This window comes from Heterodontus francisci, chromosome 14 (assembly GCF_036365525.1).
Source record: "Heterodontus francisci isolate sHetFra1 chromosome 14, sHetFra1.hap1, whole genome shotgun sequence".
Lineage (NCBI taxonomy): Eukaryota > Metazoa > Chordata > Chondrichthyes > Heterodontiformes > Heterodontidae > Heterodontus > Heterodontus francisci.
In genome coordinates, this window is record NC_090384.1 from 13496121 (window position 1) to 13508744 (window position 12624).

Genomic DNA, 12624 nt, shown 5'->3' on the forward strand with positions numbered 1-12624 from the left:
AGAAGGAAGCAGGGGGGCTTCTCCTCCTTGAGGCTATAGTGGGATGTGAGCAAGACTCACATTTATGTCTTCTGGCAGGCGTACGCGAAGGGGTCGACCAAGAGGCGGGAAGCTGAGATTGGGTGCCCAGAGAGGGAGATGCTCAACTTGGTGTCGCATCTAGGTCAGGCCGTCGTGGACCCGGCCCTGTGGCAGGCGTACAAAGAGAAGGGCGCGTTGAGGGACTGCAGCTTGCAGGGGCCCGAGGTGCATATGTGAGGTTGCTGATCCGGATTCTGAAGGATTTGGACTGCGCCTCACCCTTCTTCTGCTGGCTGACAAAATGGCAGGGGGTTCGTTGAGCTGCTGGCCAATGACGGATCCTCCGTCATGGATCCGGAGGGAATGGGCCTCTTGGTCTATACTTATTACAGCACTTTGTTATCTCCAAATCTGTCCAGCGAGGAAGCGCACAGAGTTTTCTGGGAGGACCTGTCGAAGATCAGCCTGGAGGGTGCCAAAGGACTGGAGGCTCTGCTCATGTTGGCGGAATTGACCGGCGACCTCCACCATCTCTCAAGGGGCAAGTGCCCAGGGCTGGACAGGCTGACTGTGGAGTTCCTAAGGGCGTTCTGGGATGTCCTGGGCAGCAATTATGCGCAGGCCCTGGGGAAAGTCTGGTGACCGGAGAGATGCCCCTCTTGTGGCACAGGATGGTCATCGTTCTGCTGCCAAAGAGGGGCGATCTCCTCTTGCTTAAGAACTGGCGTCCAGTCCCCCTCCTCAGTACAAATTATAAGATCTTTGCCCGGGCTATGTCTACCCACCTGGGCTCCGTGCTGGCCCACATGATCCACCCCAACTAGTCCTGCATGGTCCCGGGCCGGTCCATCCAGGACAACATCCACCTGGTCCGGGAGCTGATCCATCTTTCCCAGAGGACTGGGCTGTCGGTCGCCTTTCTCTCCCTCGATCAGGAGAAGGCATTTGACAGGGTGGATCACGAATACCATTTCGGGACTCTGCACGCTTTCGGACTCGGGCCATATTTTGTGGCCCGGGTCCGACTTTTATACGCCGCCGCAGAGTGTCTAGTCAAGGTTAACGTGTTCTTGACGGCGCCCCTTCGCTTTGGAAGAGGAGTGTGTCAGGGATGCCCCATATCTGGCCAATTATATACCATCTGTGTGGAGCCATTCCTGTGCCTGCTTTGCAGGAGCTTGGCAGGTTTGGCTCTGCATGGGCTGGGCATATGGGTCGTCCTCTCAGTTTACGCCGCTGACTTGCTCCTCACGGTCAAAGATCCCATTGACTTGCGGAGGATGCGCGACTGCCAGCAGACCTTTTCTGCCGCATCCTCCACAAGGATCAATTGGGAAAAATGTTCCGGACTCCTGGTGGGTCAGTGGTGGGTGGACTCCCTGCCGGAGGAATTGACACCTTTTGCGTGAAGTACCACGCACCTCCTCTATCTGGAAGTCCACCTTAGCCCCGCTGAGGAAGCCCGGCCTAACTCTTGTATTGATTACAGCTGTGTGGATTTGGCTCCTATCCCTATGGACTCTGAGTGAGATCATTTATTGATTGGCTGGCGTTAATGTGTTAATCCCCCATCTCCCTGCAGTCAAATGCCTGCACAGGCTGGATTGATTGGTGTTAATGAGTGGAGAATGCCAGTACTTTCTGTTTGTTAAACTAACTCAGCCGCTGGTGCTGGATTTGCTGGCTTTTTAAATTCATCTTCACGATGTGGGCGTCCCTGGCAAGGCTAACATTTATTGCCCATTCCCCTTTGCCCTGAGTGGGTGCTGATGGGACTTCTTCAAATGCCAGTGGTAGTTTAGATACAACAAAGGGGCCAAATGGACCACTTCACCGAGCAGCTAAGAGTCTTCATAGCAACAGTGGCAATATTCACATAGCAACAGTGACAATATTCAACATAGCAACAGTGACAATATTCATATAGCAACAGTGACAATATTCAACATAGCAACAGTGACAATATTCACATAGCAACAGTGACAATATTCAACATAGCAACAGTGACAATATTCACATAGCAACAGTGACAATATTCAACATAGCAACAGTGACAATATTCACACAGCAACAGTGACAATATTCAACATAGCAACAGTGACAATATTCACATAGCAACAGTGACAATATTCACATAGCAACAGTGACAATATTCACATAACAGTGACAATATTCAACATAGCAACAGTGACAATATTCACATAGCAACAGTGACAATATTCAACATAGCAACAGTGACAATATTCACATAGCAACAGTGACAATATTCAACATAGCAACAGTGACAATATTCACATAGCAACAGTGACAATATTCAACATAGCAACAGTGACAATATTCACATAGCAACAGTGACAATATTCAACATAGCAACAGTGACAATATTCACATAGCAACAGTGACAATATTCAACATAGCAACAGTGACAATATTCAACCTAGCAACAGTGACAATATTCACATAGCAACAGTGACAATATTCAACCTAGCAACAGTGGCAATATTCACATAGCAACAGTGACAATATTCAACATAGCAACAGTGACAATATTCACATAGCAACAGTGACAATATTCACATAGCAACAGTGACAATATTCACATAACAGTGACAATATTCAACATAGCAACAGTGACAATATTCACATAGCAACAGTGACAATATTCAACATAGCAACAGTGACAATATTCAACATAGCAACAGTGACAATATTCAACATAGCAACAGTGACAATATTCACATAGCAACAGTGACAATATTCAACATAGCAACAGTGACAATATTCAACCTAGCAACAGTGACAATATTCAACATAGCAACAGTGACAATATTCACAGAGCAACAGTGACAATATTCAACCTAGCAACAGTGGCAATATTCACATAGCAACAGTGACAATATTCAACATAGCAACAGTGACAATATTCACATAGCAACAGTGACAATATTCAACCTAGCAACAGTGACAATATTCACATAGCAACAGTGACAATATTCAACATAGCAACAGTGACAATATTCAACCTAGCAACAGTGGCAATATTCAACATAGCAACAGTGACAATATTCAACATAGCAACAGTGGCAATATTCACATAGCAACAGTGACAATATTCACATAGCAACAGTGACAATATTCAACCTAGCAACAGTGACAATATTCACATAGCAACAGTGACAATATTCAACATAGCAACAGTGACAATATTCACATAGCAACAGTGATAATATTCAACATACCAACAGTGACAATATTCACATAGCAACAGTGGCAATATTCAACATAGCAAAAGTGGCAATATTCACATAGCAACAGTGACAATATTCAACATAGCAACAGTGACAATATTCACATAGCAACAGTGACAATATTCAACATAGCAACAGTGACAATATTCACATAGCAACAGTGACAATATTCACATAGCAACAGTGGCAATATTCACATAGCAACAGTGACAATATTCAACATAGCAACAGTGACAATATTCACATAGCAACAGTGGCAATATTCACATAGCAACAGTGACAATATTCACATAGCAACAGTGACAATATTCAACATAGCAACAGTGGCAATATTCACATAGCAACAGTGACAATATTCAACCTAGCAACAGTGACAATATTCATCATAGCAAGAGTGACAATATTCAACATAGCAACAGTGACAATATTCACATAGCAACAGTGACAATATTCAACCAAGCAACAGTGACAATATTCACATAGCAACAGTGACAATATTCATCATAGCAACAGTGACAATATTCAACCTAGCAACAGTGATAATATTCAACATAGCAACAGCGACAATATTCAACCTAGCAACAGTGACAATATTCATCATAGCAACAGTGATAATATTCAACATAGCAACAGTGACAATATTCAACCTAGCAACAGTGACAATATTCAACCTAGCAACAGTGACAATATTCATCATAGCAACAGTGACAATATTCATCATAGCAACAGTGACAATATTCAACCTAGCAACAGTGACAATATTCAACATAGCAAGAGTGACAATATTCAACATAGCAAGAGTGACAATATTCAACATAGCAACAGTGACAATATTCACATAGCAACAGTGACAATATTCACATAGCAACAGTGACAATATTCATCATAGCAACAGTGACAATATTCATCATAGCAACAGTGACAATATTCAACCTAGCAACAGTGATAATATTCAACATAGCAACAGCGACAATATTCAACCTAGCAACAGTGACAATATTCATCATAGCAACAGTGATAATATTCAACATAGCAACAGTGACAATATTCAACCTAGCAACAGTGACAATATTCATCATAGCAACAGTGACAATATTCACATAGCAACAGTGACAATATTCATCATAGCAACAGTGTCAATATTCATCATAGCAACAGTGATAATATTCAACATAGCAACAGTGACAATATTCAACCTAGCAACAGTGACAATATTCATCATAGCAACAGTGACAATATTCAACCTAGCAACAGTGATAATATTCAACATAGCAACAGCGACAATATTCAACCTAGCAACAGTGACAATATTCATCATAGCAACAGTGATAATATTCAACATAGCAACAGTGACAATATTCAACCTAGCAACAGTGACAATATTCATCATAGCCACAGTGACAATATTCAACATAGCAACAGTGACAATATTCATCATAGCAACAGTGACAATATTCATCATAGCAACAGTGACAATATTCAACATAGCAACAGTGACAATATTCAACCTAGCAACAGTGACAATATTCATCATAGCAACAGTGACAATATTCATCATAGCAACAGTGACAATATTCATCATAGCAACAGTGACAATATTCAACATAGCAACAGTGACAATATTCAACCTAGCAACAGTGACAATATTCATCATAGCAACAGTGACAATATTCAACCTAGCAACAGTGACAATATTCAACCTAGCAACAGTGACAATATTCATCATAGCAACAGTGACAATATTCAACATAGCAACAGTGACAATATTCAACCTAGCAACAGTGATAATATTCAACATACCAACAGTGACAATATTCAACCTAGCAACAGTGACAATATTCACATAGCAACAGTGACAATATTCAACATACCAACAGTGATAATATTCAACCTAGCAACAGTGACAATATTCAACCTAGCAACAGTGACAATATTCATCTTAGCAACAGTGACAATATTCACATACCAACAGTGATAATATTCAACATACCAACAGTGACAATATTCACATAGCAACAGTGACAATATTCACATAGCAACAGTGATAATATTCAACATACCAACAGTGATAATATTCAACCTCGCAACAGTGATAATATTCAACATACCAACAGTGATAATATTCAACATACCAACAGTGACAATATTCACATAGCAACAGTGACAATATTCACATAGCAACAGTGACAATATTCACATAGCAACAGTGATAATATTCAACCTAGCAACAGTGACAATATTCAACCTAGCAACAGTGACAATATTCACATAGCAACAGTGACAATATTCAACCTAGCAACAGTGACAATATTCAACATACCAACAGTGACAATATTCAACCTAGCAACAGTGACAATATTCACATAGCAACAGTGACAATATTCAACATAGCAACAGTGACAATATTCACATAGCAACAGTGATAATATTCAACATACCAACAGTGACAATATTCAACCTAGCAACAGTGACAATATTCACATAGCAACAGTGATAATATTCAACATACCAACAGTGACAATATTCATCTTAGCAACAATGACAATATTCACATAGCAACAGTGACAATATTCATCATAGCAACAGTGACAATATTCAACATAGCAACAGTGACAATATTCATCATAGCAACAGTGACAATATTCAACATAGCAACAGTGACAATATTCAACCTAGCAACAGTGACAATATTCATCATAGCAACAGTGACAATATTCAACCTAGCAACAGTGACAATATTCATCATAGCAACAGTGACAATATTCAACATAGCAACAGTGACAATATTCATCATAGCAACAGTGACAATATTCAACCTAGCAACAGTGACAATATTCAACATAGCAACAGTGATAATATTCAACATACCAACTGTGACAATATTCACATAGCAACAGTGACAATATTCACATAGCAACAGTGATAATATTCAACATACCAACAGTGACAATATTCAACCTAGCAACAGTGACAATATTCACATAGCAACAGTGACAATATTCATCATAGCAACAGTGATAATATTCAACATACCAACAGTGACAATATTCACATAGCAACAGTGACAATGTTCACATAGGACTTCACTGACTATGAAGCGTTTCGGACGTCCCGAGCCCTTGAAAGATGCTTTGGAAATGCATGTTTGTTCTGTCTTTCGTATCAGATCAGCCCTTGTTTGTGTCCTAGACCATGACATGTCCTGACACTTACCCCACAAACTTATTTTGTCATCATTCCTGTGTCGAGGCCACTGATTTGCTAAGCTGTGAGGTTTCACTATCACAACAGACCAATGAGACACCAGCACAGTGGGAGTGATAGATTAGTGCATGTTTTTTGCTGATGGGGCTCAAAACATAAAGGTAAAAGATGACAGTGTGTTAGAATGTATGAGAGTCCTGTGACAAAGGAGAGAGGGGGATACGGGAGGGAGAGGAAGTGGGGTAATGGTGGGCGGGGGTGTGGGGTGTGGTGAGAGAGCAGATTAGTGTGCAGGAGAGCGGGTGGTATGTTGGCCTTCATTGCAAGAGGATTTGAGAACAGGAGAAGGATGTCTTACTGTAGTTATACAGGGCCTTGGTGAGACCACATCTGGAGTATTGTGTGCAGTTTTGGTCTTCTTATCTGAGGAAGGATGTTCTTGCCATGGAGGGAGTGCAAAGAAGATTTACTAGGCTGATTCCTGGGATGGCAGGATTGTATGAGTAGAGATTGGGTGAACTAGGCCTATATTCACTAGAGTTTAGAAGAATAAAAGGGGATCTCATAGAAACCTATAAAATTCTAACAGGACTAGACAGGCTAAATGCAGGGAGGCTGTTCCCGATGGCTGGGGAGTCCAGAACCAGGGGTCACAGTCTCAGGATACGGGGTATGCCATTTAGAACTGAGATGAGGAGAAATTTCTTCACTCAGAGGGTGGTGAACCTGTGGAATTCTCTACTGCAGAAGGCAGTGGAGGCCAAGTCATTAAATATATTCAAGAAGAGAAAGATATATTTCTTAATGCCAAAGGGATCAAGGGATATGGAGAGAAAGTGGGAACAGGGTACTGAATTAGACGATCAGCCATGATCTTTTTTGAATGGCGGAGCAGGCCCGAAGGGCCGAATGGCCTACACCTGCTCCTATTTTCTATGTTTCTATGTGTCTATAGGACAGGAGAGAGCAGGGTAAGGTGTGGATGCAGAGAGGTATTGAGGAGGGTGGAAGGGTGAGGATCTGGAGGGGATTCAGAGTTTGGTGTAGACTCTAGTAGGTATGGGGTATTTGGGTGGAGTGGGGTTTAGGAGGAAGGGTGAAGGTGGTGTGGAGGAGGTGGAGTGGGACTGGGGAAGGGACAGAATGGGGTGGGGTGAAGGGTGGGTGGGCTCGGGTGCTGTGAGAGGATGTGGGCTGGGGGTTTGGGATAGGGGAGTAGGGTGGGGGTGGGTGGGTCTGGTTCACAGACAGACAGACAGTGAGTGTTAGTTTCACGGGTTACTGATGTGACTCGGTGGTTGCCTCGCACAATCAAGCTCCCTCCAGAATCCCCCCCCCCCCCTCACCTCCACTCCATAGCGGTCCAAATTTTGGGAGCGATTCTGGGAATCAGCTCGCAGTTCCAGGTTCTTAAAGGGGCCATGGCCCTGATCATGAGCGGGGATTCCCCATCACTATTTATGCCTTTGCTGTGTTTATCATTGGCCAATCAAGTAGTTCAAGGTGGTCGCTTGGATCCTCCTGCAATGGCTGGTGCCCCTTTTAGACCTGGGATGTTGAGCAGTGCAATAAAGTGTTACTACCTGCCGCTGGTCCCCATCTTCCTCCGTGATCCCACTGCTGCCAGGCTCCTAGATGGTGGTTTAAATTACAGGTTAAAACTGCTCCTTCCAGTGGCTGTACAGACCAGGCAGGTACCAGCAACAAGCCCAAACACAATCTGAAACTTCACCCACCCTCAACCCCTTTACCGGCCATAGTTCATGTTTAAAAACCCATTAAATCAACTCAATTGAACTTTAAACACTAATGAAAAGGTCCATATACAGCACAATGGGAGAGATGGGAAGGGAGGGGGTCACAGGCTTGGCTCCTGAACAGTCGTGATGGGTCAATGAGCTGCCACGGTCAACCAACAGATTGCCATCTTGAGCCAATACACTGACACATTTGATGAATGAGCTCCCACAATACACAATTGAGCTACCGGAATGGACCAAAGCGCTGCCATCTTACACCATTAGCTTGCCATCCTGTGCCAATGAGCTCCAGTGTTGAATACATTGACATGTTTGACCAATGAGCTGCCCATGGCAATAGCCTACCATGTTCGATCCCTCCAGGCACAGCCCAAATGGGACTGCCTAAAAGTAGCAAACTAGCTAGGATGACACCAATGCCCAGTCAAGCAGCAGATTGCTGTGGATGGTCTGAGACTGACTGGCACCTGCCTCCCTCCTCAGCCTGAAGATACAGAAGTGAGTGGAAACTCTGAGAAGCCAGCTGGCCCAGGCTGCAGATTGGCAAACACTGGGAGGCACTGTCTTAACTGAGGGCCTGGCCTGTCAGGACACCTTGCACAAGGACAATGAAGAGGCAAGTGGCCTTTATGAGGAGAGGTATACCCTGAGGTTGTGTCTTGAATGGGCCTAGGTTTTTGGTTGTAGAATTATAGAATGGTTACAGCACAGAAGGAGGCCATTCGGCCCATAATGAACTTGCCAGCTCTCTGCCAGTGCAACTTGGCTAGTCCCACTCCCCCGCCTTCTCCCCATAGCTCTACAAATTTATCTCTTCAGATAGTTATCCAATTTCCTTTTGAAAGTCCGATTGAATCTGCCGCCACCACACTCTCGGGCAGTGCATTCCAGATCCGAACCACTCACTGTGTAAAAAATGTTTTTCCTCATGCCACCGTTGCTTCTTTTGCCAATCACCTTAAATTAATGTCCTCTGGTTCTTCACCCATCTGCCAATGGGAACAGTTTCTCTCTATCTGCTCTGTCCAGACCCCTCATGATTTTGAACACCTTGATCAAACCTCCTCTCAACCTTCTCTTCTAAGGAGAACAGCCCCAGCTTCTCCAATCTATCCTCAGAACTGATGTTCCTCATCCCTGGAATCATTCTCGTAAATCTTTTCTGCACCGTCTCTAATGCCCTCACATCTTTCCTAAAGTGCGGTGCCCAGAATAGGACACAATACTCCAGTTGAGGTTGAACCAGTGTTTTATACAGATTTAACACAACTTCCTTGTTTTTGTACTCTATGCCCCTATTTATAAAGCCCAGGATCCCGTATGTTTTATTAACTGCTTTCTCAACCTGCCCTGTAACCTTCAATGATTTGTGCACATTTACCCCCAGGTCTCTCTGCTCCTGCACCCCCTTCAGGATTGTGCCCTTTATTTTATACCAAAATGAATCACTTCATGCTTCTCTGCATTAAATTTCATCTGCCACGTGTCCGCCCACTCCGCCAGCCTGTCTATGTCCTCTTGAAGTTTATCACTATCCTCCTCACAGTTCACAATACTTCCAAATTTTTTGCACTGCACAGTCAAGTCATTAATATAGTTCAAAAAATAGCAGTGATCCTCGTACTGACCTGTGAGGAAGTCTACTGTATACCTTCCTCCAGTCCGAAAAACAACTGGTCACCACTATACCCTGTTTCCTGTCATTCAACCAACTTTGTATTCATGTTGCCACTGTCCCTGAAATTCCATGGGCTTCAACCTTGCTGATAGGCCTATTATATAGCACTTTATTAAATGCCTTTTGGAAGTCCATATACACCACATCAACTGCATTACCCTTATCAACCCTCTCTGTTACCTCATCAGAAAATTCAATCAGGTTAATTAAACACGATTTGCCCTTAACAAATCCATGCTGGCTTTCCTTAATCAACCCATATTGGACCAAGTGACTGTTAATTTTGTCCTGAATTATTGTTCCTAAAATCTTCCCCACTGCCAGGTTAAACTGACTGGCCTGTAGTTGCTGGGTTTATCCCTACACCCTACTTTCTGGGTAGAAAGTATTGCTGTGGGGTTCAGAAACTCAGAGTTGGGATCAGAGTGCCTGATATGTTAAAACATGTTTCACATCTCAAATAAGCAGAGAATCACTTACGTGCGTCTGAACTGAGATAAAATGTCCACTTCCTCTTGCATTGGCACCTCTGGGATGAGAACAGGCCAGAGAGTTAGTGTCACTACTGTAGTATTTACAGATGATGTTTACAACTCTGCTCCAAACAGTACTTAGCAAACTGTCCCATTCACCATCACCCCTGTGCTCGCTGATCAACCCTCCATGGCGTCGCCCCTCCCTATCTCTGTAACCTCCTCCAGCCCCACAACCCTCTGAGATATCTGCACTCCTCCAATTCTGGGCCGTAGTGCATACGGAACAGGCTCAAGGGGCTGAATGGCCTACTCCTGTTTCTATGCTCTTCTCCCCGATTTTCATTACTCCATCTTTGACGGCCATGCCTTCAGTTGCCTGGGCCCTGAGCTCAGGGATTCACTCCCTAACCTCTCCGCTTCTCTACCTTTTTCTTCCTCCTGGTGTGATATCACTTGTAAATTTGACCAGTTTGTATTCAGTTTCTGATTCCAAGTCAATTAGAAACAGCACCTTCCCTACAGGTTCTTCCAATATGTCTTCCTTTTTTATCAGCTGAGGATTCCCCTCCACTGTGGTTGACAGGGCCCTCGCCTGTGTCCATCCCATTTCCCTCAATTCTGCTCTCACCCCTTCCCCTCCCTCCCAGAATGATGATAAAGTTCTCCTTGTCCTTCCACCCTACCAGCCTCCACATTCAGCAGTTCCTCCTCCATTTCTGCCACCTCCAACTTGATGCCATCACCACACACATCTTCCCCTCCCCTGGCCTTTCAGCATTTCAAAGGGACTGTTCCCTCCGCAACACCCTGGCCCACTCCTCTATCACCCCCGACACCTTGTCCCCTTCCCATGCTGTCTTTCCATGCAAGCACAGGAGATACAATACCTTTTACCTCTTCCCTTCTCACCATCCAGAGCCTCAAACATTCCTTCCAGGTAAAACAGCGATTTACATGTACCTCTTTCAATGTAGTATTATGTATTAGCTGCTCACAATGCAGCCTCCTCTACATTGGGGAGACCAACCTCAGATTGGGTGACCGCTTTGCGAAACAAAATCGTTCAGTCCACAAGGGTGACCCTGAGCTTCCAGTGGCTTGTCATTTTAATTCTCCACCTTGCTCTCACGCTGACCTCTCTCTCCTCGGTCCCCTACATGGCTCCAATGAAGCTCAACGTAAGCTCAAGGAACAGCACCTTATCTTTTCGTTGGGCACTTTACAGCCTTCTGGACTCAACATTGCAATCAGCAATTTTGGATCATAACCACTGGCCCTGTTTCTTTGGACAGCAGATGCTGTTATCATTCTGCTTTTCTCATTTACACTTCCTCTAGACCCCCTTTTTGTGTCTTTACTTGTCTCACTAAAATCCCCTTTTGCCTTGTCCCATCATCCCTTTCATCATTTAACCTGTTCTGCCTCCCACCCTATCACAGACCTTCCCTTTTGTTCTTCTCCCTGTCACCCCCACTCCCTACTTTCCTCTGTCTCTGTATTTGCCTGTTACATCTCTAACTTTTGCTAGTTCTGATGAAAGGTCACTGACCTGAAATGTTAACTCTGTTTCTTTCTCCACAGACGCTGCCTGACCTGCTGAGTATCTCCAGCACTTTCTGTTTTTATTGCAGATTTCCAGTATCTGCAGTACTTTGCTTTTGATCTCGAAACAGCAGTCTGAGTGAACTGCTACTGAAATGGGCCATCTGAAATCTCCCAACCCCCTCCTCTCCATAGGGAGGTAGTTTATAGAGATGGGGAGGCCATTCCTTGAACTTACCTTGAACATTCAGCTCAAAGTTGCAGCAATCAAACTTATCCTTGTCATTCACTTCACATCGATATCCTCCCGCATCATTGGTCTTTGCCTGTATGATGTGCATCTCAAAAGTGTAAACCTGTGGAAACGAGTGACATACTTCATCATGAGGAAGTATATGAAGCTTGACATTTAGCAGGCCTTCACCAGGTCTCTGTTCTCAGGCTAGAAACCATACATGCACACATCTTACAAACAGTTCCCAGTTCCTCAGAGAATGGATAAGGTGACCCATAGTTCCTTCTGCCCCTCTCTTCCTAATATTGAATTGTGTTTAACATAAGTGACATAATAACCCGCACACTTGCTGGCTCCACTGCTGGGTGGGTCGGAGGTGAGGGGTCACTCTAGGTAATTGGCCATGGGGGGGAAGGGTGAGGTCCACCACTGGCCATGGGGGGAGGGGTGACTCTTCACC

General features: G+C 44.0%; 1 protein-coding gene across 1 annotated transcript in view; it reads right to left on the bottom strand.

The window, feature by feature from the left end:
• LOC137377244 (myosin-binding protein C, cardiac-type-like) overlaps window positions 1-12624 on the bottom strand; it is a 182559-nt gene that overhangs the window by 129901 nt on the left and 40034 nt on the right. Inside the window, exons 10-12 of the mRNA XM_068046785.1 lie at window positions 12168-12285; window positions 10392-10440; window positions 8057-8104 (exon numbers count right to left, since the gene is read on the bottom strand). Coding sequence (XP_067902886.1) covers window positions 8057-8104; window positions 10392-10440; window positions 12168-12285 — 215 coding nt within the window. The remainder of the gene's footprint in view (window positions 1-8056; window positions 8105-10391; window positions 10441-12167; window positions 12286-12624) is intronic.